We start from the raw sequence: 16,676 nt of genomic DNA on the forward strand, positions 1-16,676 counted from the left end.
TCACCTAATACCTTGATGACAAGTCACATGACAAACACTTTGATATCTATAACCATGTTTCTCTACAAAGGGAAGTGCATAATGAATTATTTTATATATAAAAGCTAAGAAATGCTATCAAAAAAGTATATAATAGGAATGCAAGAGTGCAATATTTTATAAAGCAGATGAAAAATTACAATATTTGTAGCGTTCAAATATACTTCTACATTAAAAATTACTGTTAAAATTGTTGGAGGGGGAGCATAATGATGTTAGCGGTTGAGAAATTTATTTTTTAACAAAAGCATTCTGTAAAACCTGTTCTTTATGTCTTATGTTTGATCGAAATTCCTTCTTTTTCTTTTTGGTGGAAAAACTTTTTTTTTTTTTTTTCATAATACATTTTATTGTATTCTGTTTTTCGAAAATAAATATTTAATTTAGAATTCTTTTTTAGTATTTCAGTTGTAAATTGTATTTTTATTATTATACGCCAAATTTCCCACCATTTTTCATATTGCGAAATTTCCCAAAATCAACCCTAAAATCGAATCCTTACTTCTCGGTACAAATTCCATCGCTCAGTTTCTGTCCGAGTCTCTGTCGGCCTTGACTCAGCCGCCAAAGCACTGCCGGCACACACTTTGCTTGTATTTCTGAAGGTAAGCCCGCCATACGCTTCAACTTTTCGGTCTGTTTGTATTTTATCTATTAAAAAAAGGGGTTCTGGAATTATTGTCACTAAGCTGAAATCACGATAGTATATGAAATATATATATATATATATATATATTTGTTTACATTTTCGGTAGAATATTTTTAGTCACTGCGGGTACAAGTAATTATCTTTATGCCAATGTTTATGTTGCTTGTTTCGAAAATTATTATGTTTTTGATTGTGTGAATAGGCTATGGAGGCAAACACAGTGCAAAATAACCACGAAGATGATGAAGAATATGTATTACTTGATCTTGATGGTGTTTCTGGGCAACTCGACATCCCACCAAATGCACCATATGTTCTAACTGTACGTCTTTAAAATCTGCGTGCCTGGATTTATTATTATTATTATATCTTTCTTAACTAAATTGTTCTGTAAAATCCTCTATAGTGTTGAAAATTCTAAACACTGTATTCTTTTTTCATTGTTGAAATTGTCTTTTGCACTATAACTTAGTTTGTAATGCTGACCCTCTTAGTTGGATTTGGTAATAATTTGATATGGACTGCTAGCGTACACTGAAGAATTCAAATTATGAGTTTATGCATACATGAATTCACTCGTATTTGAAGTAATTTTGGTGGCAATATAATCCATTTAAAGAGTTTATCAAATGGGTTTTGGGTTACGAAGTTATTGTGCTGGAAAAGAAGTGGGATATGAATAATCTTCTTAACTGCATTTTGTAATTTGACTCGGGTAACTTTTTTAGTTGTCTGACTAGTTATCCAATTTCAAAAATCTATAGTCTAAGAACTCCCTTTTATTAGGTTTGATGTGCACAGTCCCTTATGACAGTATTGGTACCCCATACTTCTCATTGTAATTACATCAGTTTCAAATGAACTGGATGATGATGATTTCTATGACCTCGTCTGAGATTTTAAAATTTGCTACGGTCAACTTCAGTTTGTTACTCCTGTTTAGCCGACCTTTTTTATGTCATTCTAATATCATCAATATGTGTCATATTGCAGGGTTTGGACACATTGAATCCAATATTGATCATAGATGGCAAATTGAAGCTGGTAAGTAATCATTTGCAAAATTCTGAAAGTCTTTGAGGACTTTTGAGTATCCAAAAATAGAAAAGAAGTCAAGAACCTGGTTTTGGTAACTGAATTATGCATTTTCCATATGTTAGTTTCTTGCAATTATTTTGTTCAGCTTAGTTTGGTCAGGCTGTGTTTGAATGTTTAGCATTTACTAGATGAGATTGTGCCTTTTGAATGAGTACATTTCTTTTGCTTATCAATGTATGCATTCCAAGACTCCATCCTTGTACAACTGTTCCTGCTGAGGGTTTGATTCTCTGACAGCATTTGACACTAACAAGTACTGTTTTTTAATATTCTTTTTTTGTACATGATCAAGAATTTATACTATTCTTGGTCAGGCATATTCTTGCATGTTAGAAATTACTTCTGCCTCATGTTTTACATCTCTCCATTTTTGTTTCATTGTTAGTTTGCCAATTAGTATTACTCTACTTGTAATAAAGACCTATTAGTCAATGAATGAATGAAAAATTGGCTTCAGTAGATTGGTTTAGTTGTGAGATTTGACATATGATTCCAACCTTCTTTGATACTCGTTTTCACAGATAGGAAATTATGAAGAAACAATTGGCACATGCCTTGTCTTCACAGAAGAAGGTCAGCTTATTTTTATCCTACTTGGAATACTTGCATAGAAAGAAACTATGCAACAGAATTACTTTTTATTGTTTTATGAACTTTAAAAGCTGTCATTCAAATGTTAGATGTATATTTTCTCAGCGCAAGCCTTATTTCTGTTTTCAGATACTGGACCTGTGGTTCATGAAGAAACAGGACCATCAGAGGCTAACCTTTTCTCAGGCAAATGCATAATAGATCCAAACCAAGCTCCAAAAAAGCAAGTAAAACCAGTCACCCGCCTGAATAAGATTCTGAGATTTAAATTGGCTCCTGATGCTGACACTCAAGATGCAACAAGCGACCAAACTTCCTGAGTAAGAGTTTGAGCTTGCGGCAGCATTTCGCTGGTCAAAATGGTGAGACATATAAATATAGCTGCTGTTGTAATATAAATTGCTTTTCTTCTACCTGGTTATGAAAAAAGTTCAATGCACAAAGTTCAATTTTGTGGTCCACTCAACATTACAAATGTTTGATTTGATTTTGTCCTACATAACAATACCAATGTATAGATTGAGATCCCAACATTCAAAATTACCAATAATGAAGTGTCAGTCTGTATATAAATACATACATACTCATACGCATGTTTTTACACTAACCAACATTGCAGTTTAAATCTTTATGTGTTTCTGTGTATTTATGCATATAATATACTTCATATATACAATTTATACTCTGGTGGGGGACCAATGATAGGTACCCTTGAATACAACTTTCTTGGATGTTTAGTCAAAAAGTTATGTACAGTTAGAGCTGTGAGCCTATGATTCATTTAGTAGCATGAGAGCAAGTGTACAAGTTATATGAATGAAGTGCTTCGCCATTAAGGCTTTGACCAGGCAAGCACTTGAATTACCAGTTTTTTGTTGTTCCTTGATCGGAAAAACCTTCTTGCCTGGTGCATTGCTTTGCTGGCACCTGCAGGCTCGAGCGTGAACTGTTCACAAGCGCAGCACGCGCGCGCTTTCTTTTACAAAGGTTTATAATTAGATCATCGAGTTCCTATTACTTAATTTTGGCTCAAAAAGAAATTAAAAAAAATTAAAAATAAATGACTCTCTTGGTTATGGAAATTTGTTTAATAAACTCAAAACATATAGGTATTATATGAAATATACAAGATGGTGCTGTAGAATAGAGAATCATATATTTATCTACGTGCTACTTCCAAATGACAGTTAAAAAGTTACAAAAGGAAAAATATAAATAAATTGAAGTGACAGGAAGAAGTTGTTTTCGAAATCTTTCCAACGAATGTGTTTAGAGTTGGATTTGGGACGTCATGTAACTTAAAGTAAATGGCTTAGTTGTTAACGATTAAGATTGATTATGGACATTAATTATAGAAAATTTGAAACTGTTTCCCCTTGATGGTAAAAATCTAATTTTACGTTTTCTCTTTTTATTTTATTGTTGTGTTTGGGTAAATAATGTTTCTTTAAAGAATATTGAAGAGCGTAAGACATAAGGATGTCAATACTACAACTATCAAAGAAGGTGGTAGATACGAAACTTATAGTTGCTTTTTCTTGATCTTGAATTTATAAACAAATTATTGATATTGTTGGCTGCTGCTCAATATTTATTTTAACTTTGTGGGGTATGGACAAAAGTATAGTATAATATTTTTGTGCTCTTTTTTATCATTTTAATTGATTTTGAATTAATGAACATAGTTGACTTTAAAAATATAGTTATATTTATATTATACTATTTTTTTGTGTTTTAGATTGATTCTCTTGCCATTTTGTTAACGAATGTGGTTAGCTTAATTTTATAAATACATAAAAGAATATTATATATCATATTTCTTAATTTTTTTATTGGTAGAAAGTAAACTTCACTTCCCCAAACTCCAAAATCCGGCTTAGTTAAAAAAAATTATTAAAAGCCTTCAAGTATCAACAATTACTATTACTAGTATACTCAAATTGATTGCATAACCAGCAATATAAGGACCTTAACTATTCCTGACCATCCTCTACACCAACAATACCAATATATATTTAAATAATAATAATAATTCCCACTAATCAACTACATAACCAATAATAGACTTTAAAATATTAATTATTGATGAAATAAATGTATCTTTTAACTTCCAAAAAAAAATTTAAAAAAGTCCATGAGCAATTGTAATAATTCCACCCTAAAAAAAATTAGAATAACCTACTTCATTAAATAAAATAAATAAAGCAAGGTTTTTCTTTCCATTAATATCTAAAATTAATAAACAAATTTGAATACATTTTAAATTTGATTTAGACCGTTAATTCCCACAAAAATCCCAACTTTATTTAAATAAATTTTATTTATTTGTAAGAAATGGCAATAAATGAATAATTAAGTTTAATTTATTCAAAAAATAATAATAATAATTTTGAACTTGGTGGTGGAATACGCTGTTCCTGGGCCATGAATAAAATGTTTACCTAACTTTACCGTTCCAAAGTCGCAGGTCTTCCAATTCCAACCCAAGGGTGCCATATGACCCAAAAACCACTTACATCTGCTTACGTGTCACTAAAATAGTCCTCCAAGTGCCGAACAAACACGACAAGACAAAGCATCGAAAAGAAGAAGAAGAAAAGCGGTAACAAAACACGACACAACAGAGAGAGAGAGAGGCAGAAGACGATCCACAACAAAGCGTCTTCTTTTTCTTTTTTTATTTTTATTTTATTCTTATTCCATTTCTAATTCTCTTTGCTCAAATTTAATTAAATTGAATTTTTAAGAGAGAGAGAAAGAGAGGAGAACCTACACCTATAGAGAGAGAGAGAAAAAAACAGAATGATAGCCTATCATCAGCTTAACCAAAGCTCAAAACCCTAAGCTTTATTTGCGATCCTCTCTCTCTCTCTCTCTCTCTCTCTCTCTCTCTCTCTCTTCGTTCACTGCAAAACTTTGCCACCTAGCTCTTCTACTTTTTGTTATTCTTTGTTTTTTTCCGCTGATAATTCGCAAGCTTAGAGCTTCGATTTTGTTACCTTTTTTTTTTTTTTCTGAATTTCGGTGGAAAAAAGTCAGAGATCGGCACCGAAAAGCTTAATCAACATTCTAATTTTTCTCTGTAAGTTTTTTGTTTCCCTGATCGAATGCATTCGTTTACATATATAATTTGTGAGCTTTTTTTTTCCTTTTTTTTTTTTTTTTTTGGTTTTTTCTCTCCGTTGGTTGTGACCGCCAATTTAGTTTGTTTCTTTTCTTGTTTGTTTTGTTGTTGTTGTTGTTGTAGGTAAAAAAAGGCCGGCATTTCTTTGAATTTACGATAATAGTGGGAAAAAAGGATTCTGATATTTGAACCTTCTGATGTTTTATTTCCAATCACTGTATCAATCTCCACTGAATTTCTCATCTAAGCCTCCGTTTTTGTATTCCATTTCCTGTATTTTTCTTCCCTCCGATGCTTTCTTTATATGTTGCTTTAATTGTCTTAGATTTCGCCTAAAAATTTGACAGTAGAGATCAAGCTCACGGGCTTTGAATCACCATTTTGAACATTAAAGAAAACAAATTTCACTGACTGGGTTATCTATTGGATTTCGGGTTTTCTTTGATTGATTGGGAAAGAGCTTGAATTTTTTAGATAATTTGTATATCAATGGCGGAACGGTATAGACCGGTTTTGATTGAGGAATTACCATCGCATTTGATTTTAGAAATTTTAAGCTCCGGTCGGCTTAGTGCCATTGATCTTGTATGCTTAGAGTTGACTTCTAGGACATTTGGAGGGAGTCATGGGTTATACCCTCACAAGTTTCGGTCATTGGTGGAGTTCGCGGCGTTTCAACTATGTCTTTCTCATTCTACATATTCTCGAATGGAATTGAGTACTCAGAGAGAACTCTTCGATCGGTGTGGTGGGAATTGGAAGCGGATTTTGAGGTTCTTGCAGTCTGTGGAGCAATCATCTGACATGGTCGAGACATCAGCAGGCAATGTACTATTTCTTTAATATTTGATGTTGCTTGTTAACTAGTAAATTATATTTGGAGGTGAAGTTAAAGTGCAAAAAATAACATGTAGTTCATTAATTTTTTGCCTGTTCGGATATGGGAGTGCTTTAACAAATGTTCCTTGTATGCCTACGTTGAATGAGATTTTGGAATTAGTCTTTGTTAACTTAGTTATATGCACATTTTAACCACTAGTATATTAATTGACAAAGTAATAAATTAACCATTGGAATATTAACTGTATACCTTTTTTTGGTTGTAGAAGGTTTATTTTTAGATTCTGAATATAAACTGAACTTTGAAGTTGTGTAATAATAATTTCTATTGGTTTATGCTTTCTGTCACTGTTTAGCTGGTATTATGTTGCACTAGATGCTTGTAAAAGCTATGATTATTTATTGTTGGTGTACATATCAGCAGATGCAGATTACTACTGGAAGATACCACACATTCTTGATCAGCAGTTCATCTGTGTACTCGTGTGGATCTGGCTTGTGCGGTGTTCTCGGTCATGGTCCTGAAACTACACAATGTGTAACATTTACTCCCATTAATTTCCCATCTTTGGTACACGTTATTCAAGTTTCTGCTTCTAACAATCATGCTGCTTTTGTCATGAAATCTGGAGAGGTTAGTAACTACTAATGCCTAATAATTTCTCTGCTTTGTTTGAAATGATTTATTAATCACACCATTGTTTATGATTGATAGGTGTTCACATGTGGAGATAATTCGTCCTTTTGCTGCGGGCACAAGGATACAAGCCGACCCATTTTTAGGCCTAGACTTGTTGAAGCACTGAAAGAAGTTCCTTGCAAGCAGGTAAAATTCATGATTCTGAATAGTATAGAGGACAATTTGATATGAAAGTTGAAAGAGTAACATCATTACTGGAGGATATCTAATATATTCAGAGTTGATATAACTGGTTGACTGATGAAGTTTGGGATGTAAATTTCTCCTAAGAATGTCAAAAGAAAAGGAATTGTTAAATAATATGAAATTTGATCTTGGTCTGATATCATGAATATCATGTATTCATGGTTTGTGATTTATGTGTAGCACCGTATTTCAATCAGTTATTTTTAGTTTGTTGATTCTCCATTATCTAATAGATCAGTGCTCACAAATATTTTGGTTTAGTTGAAAGTAGTCTCCTGTGTTAAACATGAACATATTTTCAAAACATTATTACTGAAACTTTTAGAAGCAAGTTTTTGGCAAGCAAAATCATGTCACATTTGATGTTATAGAGGTTACTACTTCATGGTATGTCGCTGTTTAGAGGAAATAATATGCTCTTATTTATCAATGGTTTTGGTGCAATAATTATCTTCTGCAATTATTTTGACCACTAAATATATATATATATATATATATATATCTATTTTTTTTCTAAAATTTGTTGACACTCAAAGGTTAGAATTTGTTTCAGGTTGCTGCAGGGCTTAATTTTACAGTGTTTCTCACAAGAAGAGGCCATGTCTATACCTGTGGAACCAACACACTTGGCCAACTTGGTCATGGAGATACTATAGACAGACCAACACCCAAAGTTATTGAACTGCTTGAGGAAATTGGTTCTGTAGTCCAGATTGCTGCTGGTCCAAGTTATGTTTTAGCTGTAACCGACAATGGAGCTGTCTACTCTTTTGGGTCGGGTTCAAATTTCTGTCTTGGCCATGGAGAGCAACATGGTGAGTTCCAGCCACGTGTCATCCAGACATTTAAGAGAAAGGGTATCCATGTGCTTCGTGTTTCTGCTGGTGATGAGCATGCTGTGGCACTTGATTCCAGTGGATGTGTTAGTCTACAAACTCAAAACTAACTCTGTTATTGGATATTCTTGGCAAAGCTGTAATAAGTTCTTGCTATGGTGTTGCAGGTATATACCTGGGGTAAGGGCTACTGTGGTGCTTTAGGCCATGGTGATGAGATTGATAAGACTACTCCAGCACTTTTGAACAGCCTTAAGAGCCACCTAGCTGTGCAGGTTTGCATTGTCCAATTATTTTATTCCTTCTGACGGGAATTTGATTTCTTTACCAATTGTTGTTGGTTCTTAAATCATATCCATGAATTTTTTGGGCCATAGTCGACTCTTTTCACCCTTTTGCTTTTCTCATTTCTGTGAAACTCTTAGTTCCCATCCCAAAACTATCCTTTAATATTCTCTTATTGTATACCTTTTAGATCTGTGCTAGAAAGAGGAAAACCTTTGTTCTGGTTGATGATGGTTCAGTATATGGTTTTGGATGGATGGGCTTTGGCAGCCTTGGGTTTCCAGACAGGGGAGCATCTGATAAAGTATTAAGACCTCGAGTCCTTGACAGCCTGAAGCCTCATCATGTTTCTCAAATCAGCACCGGGCTATATCACACTGTTGCAGTTACCAACCGGGGAAGAATCTTTGGATTTGGAGATAATGAAAGGGCACAGCTTGGGCATGACACTTTGAGAGCATGCCTTGAACCGACTGAAATTTTTGTACAAGAAATGGCTGATGATTTGAATCTTCTTCCAGAAAGCTTGTGAACCTCTCTGGTTGGTGCCTACACTTGCCCTCTTCTTTTTATTAGAAATGCATAAACTGTAACTGTAAAAGCAGAGTAGATAACCTTTGCCTTGTCAAAACTCCAAAGTTAATATGTAGAACCACGTTATATATTTCTTTTGTATTGTATTTTTATGTTATTCTCTTATTTGTTTTCTGTAGTAAAATTACCAGGCTTCACAAAATCTAATGTTAAAATACATAATACTTTTTATATTTTTTTTGACTTTTAAAATTTAGAGAACATGTTAGATAGAGTTTAATTTAATAAATAAATAAAAAAAGTTAGTTAATTTGAAAAATAGTTGAGGATGCTTAAAGCGAATTCAGATTATACATGTCAATAAGATGTTATGGAAAGACTGCCAAGATGTTAGGCAGCATGATACCGCTATTACTTTCTTTAATCATTCTTGTCGTGGAAAATTTAGTTTTCATTCTTGATAAAGAGAATGGATAATACTTAATAATAATAATAATAATCTACTTAAATGATCTGAATTTAGGCACCGATTAAATATCACTTTACACGTCCACAGGCCACTGTGAGATCGGTATATTGCCAGGCAACAAGTTGCTTTTCCCACCTGCCAAAAAACTTTATATTATAACAAATACAAGTGGTTTGGTTTCCGTAAGAGTAGTAATCGATAAAACCCACTGTCCCAAAAAGAATAGTCAATTACCCCCAAAAAAAAAAAAAATCCAAAATAGAATACTTGATAAGCCCAGTAATCTGTCTTGCTTCTAGTCAACAATATTCATACCGATAAAGTTAATTTTAATTCACATCAAAAAAAAAAAAAAAAAATGCGTGCTTGTCATTTAGGGGTGCAAATTTTGACTTACAATTGGAAAAATTTTAATATACATCTCACCTGGTACTTCAAGTACAAACCTTTATCAACAGTAAGACAAAACCTACCGACCCAATCGTACCAAGTTTTTCAGCAATTATGTTCAGCAACATTAGCAATTTCTTTGTGGTATTTATGATGTCTTTTTGAGGAGGGAGATTTTAGCTAAAAACAAAAATTATTTGTCCTGCTTTTTATAAAATACTAGCATTATTAGCAAGATAGATGGCTATGGATTTGGTTGGTTTGATTTTGAATCAAAATATAATTTAATTTATTTTTTTAATTTATTTAATAGAAAAATTAAATTCAAATTATTAAAGTTTTAAACTCAAATCAATCCAAATTATTTATGATCGATTTGGAACAGCAAGTTAAGGCCGAGTACTGAAGCAAAGAATGAGTATTGCTTGTGAAGCTTTTGTGAGTCTTGAAACTGAGAAAGAACAGTAAGCTGATGCCGATTATTGAAGCAAATAATGAGTATTGCTTGTAAAGCTGCCGTGAGTGTTGAAGCAGAGAATGAAGAATGATCAACTGATAACTGAGTGAGCAAAGAAATGAAGAATGAGTGGCAACTGATAGCTTGTTATGCTGTGAGTTTTGATGGCTATGATGGTCGAAACTTGGTTAATGGTTATGGTGGTGGTGGAGGCAGCAAGGCAACATAATAATAAGCAGACTCTTGTTTATGATTTTATTTTATTTAGAGATTTTTGGGATATGTTAAAAAATATATATATTAAAAATTATACAAAATATATAATTTTTTAATCATATAATATATGATTTAAATTGAATTGGATTTATATTTCCAAACCAATAACCAATCCAATTCATAAAATTTATAATTTTTTAAACCAAATCCAATTCATTTATGTAAGAAATCCAATCCAAACCGCTAAAAATAAATTAGATTAGTCGGTTTAAATGGATTGAATTGGATTTTATCCATCTTTAATTAGACTGGAAAAGATAAAATAAAAATGAGCATGTGTTATGCCAAAAAATCAGCTAGGCCTAGAGGTGGTTGGATGTTGGAAATATGGATAAAAGCATTTAATTTTTCCATCTTTCCCACCAAATCTTGATTTCAATAAACATTCATTAAATTTTTTTTTAAAAATATCTATATATAAAGTATTATTGTGTATAAACAGTATGTATGAGTTTATTACGAAAAACAAATCCTCATTGTCATGAAAGAAACAGCTTTCTACCAGTTCCTTTTTCTTCCATTAGAAGCCCTTTGTTTATACATTGCAATAGGTACTTTCCTTCCATTAGAAGCCCTTTGTTTATACATTTTATACATTGCAATAGGTATTATAACCCTTAAAATGATAACAAAATTATAAATAAATTTTCCAAGTAAAATTCCAAAATTTTCTAGCTGTGCAATTTCTGTAGTTGAATCTTAGTCCATTACGTTTTTGCTGAGATGAACTACAACTAAAAGGTTTCTTCATGACTTTCTATATTCCTCACTGCCTAGCAGAGATGCTCATAAAATAGAAAACAGAAAGAGATTTAAAAGTTGCGTATTGCAAGAGTCCTTCAATTGACCACCTACTTGCACTCACTAAACACCACAAACCAAAAACTGATTTTCCTTTTCTGAGTTATGGAACATTTTCCAAAAAGGTTTTTGCCTTTCATAGACGTGGAAGCCACCGTTTCTGCTTCAGGAATTTACTTGTACAACTGAGTTTGGTCTCTTGTGGACTATTCCCTTGTGAGGCTGATTGGAAATGTCAATTTTACATGATGGTTTCTCTTTCTGCTTGTTTTATCCTTAACCTGTTGTGAGATCTACCAAATTCCAACTCTAGAAAATATTAATCAAATCACATTAAATTTATTCAATTTTGAACTATAAAATCTAATTTCTATTTTCGGTCTAATCAGGATTTGATTCTTATATGATCAATTTAGTGCGTTTCCAACTAAGGTTACTTTACTCGACATTGAAAGATGTTGATGGTGTAGGAGTAACTCAGTACTGAGGAATAGTGTACCAATTTCGACAGAGAAATTGACATCATTCATATTACTTGGAAGAGTAAATAGGATTACTAGATACACATTTATGTTCATTTGTGTATTTTATACAAATATATAATTACTCATTAATGTGAATAAAGTCTAGCCATGAGCTTTCATCACGAATAGTATCAGCCAACTATTTTTATTTTCATTGACATAAAATCGTTGCACTCAAATACTAAAATAAAACCAGAAACTTTTAATTGTCCCCATGTGCGTAAATTATCAAAATTTTCTCCTTTTTTTTTTTTCCCCCTTATTTATTTATTTATTTTTTCATCCAGAAAGTCAATTTTCAAATAGGGGTATGACATAATCATCTCAACAGAATCAAGAAACTCAAAGGCAAAAAGAACCTCTTATAAAAAAACCAAGCGAACAAAGACAAAAAGATGAAAAATCTGGCTGTGCCTGGTTTTCCTTCTCATATTATGAAAAGCCAAACATAGCAAATCCAAAAAATAAATATAAAAATATAGAAAAGAAATTAAAAAACAAATTCCCAACTTCAAACCCAAATTTAATCTTAGGAAAACAAGAAAGTCTCTCCTATTCACAGCACTTTTTCATATTTCATTAGCATTACAATTTTTATTTTTTTTGGAATGTTTTTTATTATTTGATTTACCAAGCATGACCCAAAAAGCTTTCAAAGTCTCCCACTTTTCCCTACCGGTTTTTACTATGCCAAAGTGTCCAAATGTTCCCGGAAAACTTTCAACATATCGGAAAATGTAACAATTCCGACCAAGCTACAATCATCTTCAATAACCCACACATAGTTCACACGGTGAGCTATAGCCTGAATCATCACCGCCACAAGCGAGCTCTTGGGATGGCAAACGATGGCTTCAGCCCTCCTCACCATCCTCGCCGAGTAGCTACTCGACCTGCTGTACCTCGCGGACCTCGGCAATGTCGTCGTCGGAGACATTGAAGACTCTTCATCCGACGAAGACGACGGTGGGTTCCCACCTGCCGGCGACGACATGATGCTGAACTCCTCCAACATCCCTTCCAGATTCCTCTGTTTCAGCCTCTGCTTCACAACCCTGACTAAATCCTCCGGCGGACCTCCACAGTCAATGTAGGCCATCAGGTCGCCGGAGGAGAGCGTTGCGATGGCGGCGGCCACCGTCTCGTCGCAGCAAGCAAGAGTGAAGGGCGAGATCTCGCCGATCAAGGTTCCGTCGGAATCGACGACAGCGACGGAGGTTTGGTCGGCGAGGGAGTGGGAGATGAGGTCGAGAGCAGAGCTCGCCGGAGAGTGGTAATCGGTGGCCAAGAAGTCGGTGGTGATGATTCCAAGAGCGTCGATTGAGAGAGCAGGAATTGGGGAAAAGAGTCCGATGGAGCTGAGAAGGAATCGGATTACGTCTTCTTGGGTTAACCAGCAGAATTCGCGGCCGTTGTGGACGGTAATGGTGGTTGAGTTGGTTGAAGGTTTTGGGTATTGCTTTCTTCTTGAACTCAATCTTGTTTGGATTGGAACCACCAGGTTTTGAGCCCCTTGTAGGATTAGATCAATGGCTTCCAGTAAGCTGAAAATTTTGCATAAACACAAAAAGATTTGGACTCAGTATCGAAACAGAGTATGAGCTTTTTACCGATTTTTATTACTGGGTTTGAGAAAATTTAGGATAAATATGAAATTTTTTATCACAGATATGAAATGGAATCATTCTGACTCAGATCTCAATCAAAACTCAAATAATTACAAAGTCTGACACAGTCCTCAAGATATAACTGAAAACCAAGCAAAATATTTTTAAAAAAAAATAAAATAAAATACCAGATACAGAGATTCAATCACGAGAATATAGTGGTGAAAATGGAAATTAATGAATGAAACAAAAAGTAAATAAATAAGTAACAGAAAAACCCAGAAATTTGGTTACCTGGAAGAAGGCTGAACATGCATCACGAGGCCTGGAATCTTCGGTAAAAGATCAGAGACAGGTGCCTTGAGAGCATCACAAGGAGACAACAAATTCTGTGGCTTGCTCAGAAAGCATATCACATCCACCATGCAAATTTTGCCTACACACCGGCACTCACCACCACCACCACCGTTGTTTCCGATGCCGTCAACGGCGGAGACGTTGTTACCTGCTGATTTGGAAGAAGAAGAATGGTTGCAATCCCATACACTGATGGATGTGTCGTCGGAGTTTTTGAGAGCGGTCAAGGCTTCAGCGACGGTGGCAGAGACAGAGAGAGACCTCAGTGCCGGTTTGGCCAGACAGAGGTCCGATACCTCATGCGCCAACAAGCTCACTGCCATGCAAATGTGAAAAAGAAAAGAAAAAACGGTGCAGAGAACGAGCAAAACAAGAAAAAAACAGAGAAAGAATGATGAAGAAGTAGAAGAAGAAAGAAGGTGGTGAGTGATAAAGCAAAGTTGTGGTATTTACAGCTGTATTTATAAGAGAAACGGTTACATGGGGTACGGCATTTTGGTACCAAAAATTTGTGGGCTCCATTCGTTTTTTGTCGTTTTTTTTTGGGGGGGGGATTTTGTTTATTTATTTATTTTAAACTTTTCACATTAAGATATAATAAAAATTATAGGATTTAATGCTATTATTTTGTCCTGCTTATTCTCTATTTGGAAATTAAAAGACCAAAAATAAAAAATAGAGAAGGAAAAATAGTCAAATATTGTTCTTTAGGTTCACTATCACGCTAACAATTATTGAACATCCTGACCCAAAAAATAAAAAATAATAAATAAAAAAATCGTTGATTGTATGTTTTTGTGATGAGTTTGAAAGTACTTTGTGTTGGATTATAAATATAATCTGATAGATATGTGAACAAATATATTATTTATTTGGCTTATTTTGTTTAGAAAAATATTATTTTTATTTTATTTTGAGTTTATAAAAAAAAAAAAAAAATTAACTAGTACGCATCTCGGAGCTCTGTCCCATGTTTCACGTTTAATTACAAAAATCTGTCAATCTAAAGCATGTTTACGTCTTAATGATTTGTTATAGTATTTTTCATATTAAGTATGAATTCCAGTGAACGAAACCTTTAATAGATGTCCACCGCATATATATTTTTTACATGTGCAAATTTTAATCTAATCTGTCTGATCAAATAGTTTGAACTTTATTTCTAGCAGTGTCAAAAAAAAAAAAAATTAATTAATTTATATTTTTGATTGGATATTGTCCTTGGAGAAAGTTAACAAAATATTGATTCATGTTAAACATCAATGTTCAGATAATTACTAAAGGATCCTCATGGTAACTTCACATTTTTTTTTTAATATAGAAATGAAATCTTGCATTTGAATTCAAATTATTCAATTAACATATTTATATTTATATTTTTCAAGAAAAAAAAATTCCATATACATGATACTCTCAATGTTTTTATTTTAAAAATATTTTTCCTAAAACTCTTCATATATACATTAATTTTAATTTAGTTTTTGAAATTTTAAAAATGTCACTTATTTCTTCTCAAATTTTAAACAATTTTTATTTTCCTTCTTTATTATTTTATCTCTATCCTTCAAAATAATTTCATCTATATCTCTATAAAAAATACTAAATATAATTTTTTTTTAAATATAAAAAATTAAATCAAAATTAATACAAATTTTAAAAAAAATCTAAATAAAGTACGCCTTTTAATTTTTCTTGTTCAGTTAGGCTAACCTTACAAGGACAATTTAGTTTTTAATTGTATGTTCAACCACTGTAATTATTATAAGTAACACTCAGTCCTTTTCAAAAATAAAAATAAAAATCCCAAGTCCCTCCTGAAAAGGAAACAAAAACTTAAAAGATTCATGTAATACTAAAAAACGAGGCATTATTGGTTTATTTTTCTTTTCCTTTCTCTGCAAGTTGTAAAACCATTTCGCTTTAATTCAATTGAATAACTTTGGTTCAATTTAGCTGACCAATAGCGATTGCCAATAAATCAACTACTGGGGCAAACTGAGAAGCTGACCCCGACCACTGCCTTAAGGTCGTTCGTTCATTCATTCATTCATTCATTGTGCCCAACTCTATATTTCTTTTACTTATTTTTTTATTTTTTTGGACATAACTCAATATTTTTTATTATTATTATTAGTATTACTAGGGGAATTTTTTACCTAATAAAAAAGAGTCTGTGATCTCTATCCAGGTCCTTGTTTTCAATTTTTTTTTTTTTTTAATTGCTTATTTTACAAAAGGACAATGTCCTTTCCATTTTCACACTTTGACAAAATACACAGATCAGTCCAACCAAAGCGTCCTACGATCCATAACTTGTTCCCTATGTATACCAGGGACCATCATTTTTTTTATTTTTTATGTTTTTTTCTTCGTGGGATAAATGAGGGACCATCAATTTTAGGATGCATAGTCAAGCAGACGAAATTATGGCTTCCACTATATAAACACATAAAGTTAAGATCTATTTGGAACATTTCTTTCTAAAAAAAAGAAAAATCTATTTGGAATATTTTCTTACCCTATGTTAGAACCCACATAGCAAGTGTTAAAAATTAAATTGCACTTTTTAAAATTTGATTAAATCAATGTTTAAATAGTCTGGTACAGTCAAATATAGTTCGACATTTCAAAAAGATTCCTATATGATAAAATAGCAATTATAATATAGAAGCATAATAATGTATTAAATAGTAATGATGTTACTTTATTTAATGATTCTAAAATATTTACCACATTAATAAAATTTTGATATTATATTGGAATTATGTTTACAAAACAAATTGAAATCGGGCAACTTTTTAACATTTACCATGGTAAATGATTCCTAACAAAATATGGAAACATGTTCCAAAAAAAAAAAAATCAAATAATTAATTCACCCAAAATGGATGTCTTGATTGATGGTACTATGAG

General features: G+C 32.7%; 3 protein-coding genes across 4 annotated transcripts; 2 read left to right on the forward strand and 1 right to left on the reverse strand.

The window, feature by feature from the left end:
- The first annotated feature begins 76 nt into the window (after positions 1 to 76).
- On the forward strand, positions 77 to 3,022 carry LOC107432442 (uncharacterized). The gene is made up of 5 exons (XM_016043588.4): positions 77 to 644; positions 891 to 1,010; positions 1,682 to 1,732; positions 2,308 to 2,359; positions 2,507 to 3,022. Exons 2-5 carry the CDS (start codon positions 894 to 896, stop codon positions 2,695 to 2,697), a joined length of 411 nt encoding a protein of 136 aa, XP_015899074.1. The 5' UTR covers positions 77 to 644; positions 891 to 893; the 3' UTR covers positions 2,698 to 3,022.
- A 1,953-nt stretch (positions 3,023 to 4,975) lies between these two features.
- LOC107432457 (ultraviolet-B receptor UVR8) lies at positions 4,976 to 9,012 on the forward strand. 2 transcript variants are annotated; one of them, XM_016043605.4, is made up of 7 exons: positions 4,976 to 5,459; positions 5,625 to 6,329; positions 6,763 to 6,975; positions 7,057 to 7,167; positions 7,781 to 8,149; positions 8,231 to 8,338; positions 8,539 to 9,012. In XM_016043605.4, exons 2-7 carry the CDS (start codon positions 5,991 to 5,993, stop codon positions 8,878 to 8,880), a joined length of 1,482 nt encoding a protein of 493 aa, XP_015899091.3. In that variant the 5' UTR covers positions 4,976 to 5,459; positions 5,625 to 5,990; the 3' UTR covers positions 8,881 to 9,012. The 2 variants fall into 2 exon arrangements, with proteins under 2 accessions (XP_015899091.3, XP_015899092.3); XM_016043606.4 differs by having other exon boundaries at positions 4,977 to 5,459; positions 6,766 to 6,975.
- A 3,183-nt stretch (positions 9,013 to 12,195) lies between these two features.
- On the reverse strand, positions 12,196 to 14,204 carry LOC107432435 (CBS domain-containing protein CBSX5). Its single transcript, XM_016043575.4, has 2 exons — positions 13,701 to 14,204; positions 12,196 to 13,343 (listed from the first exon to the last, which is right to left on the reverse strand). The coding sequence occupies exons 1-2, from the start codon at positions 14,084 to 14,086 to the stop codon at positions 12,485 to 12,487; spliced, it is 1,245 nt and encodes a 414-aa protein (XP_015899061.3). The 5' UTR covers positions 14,087 to 14,204; the 3' UTR covers positions 12,196 to 12,484.
- Between the last annotated feature and the right edge of the window lie 2,472 nt (positions 14,205 to 16,676).

Source organism: Ziziphus jujuba, chromosome 11, assembly GCF_031755915.1.
Source record: "Ziziphus jujuba cultivar Dongzao chromosome 11, ASM3175591v1".
NCBI classification, from domain to species: Eukaryota; Viridiplantae; Streptophyta; class Magnoliopsida; order Rosales; family Rhamnaceae; genus Ziziphus; species Ziziphus jujuba.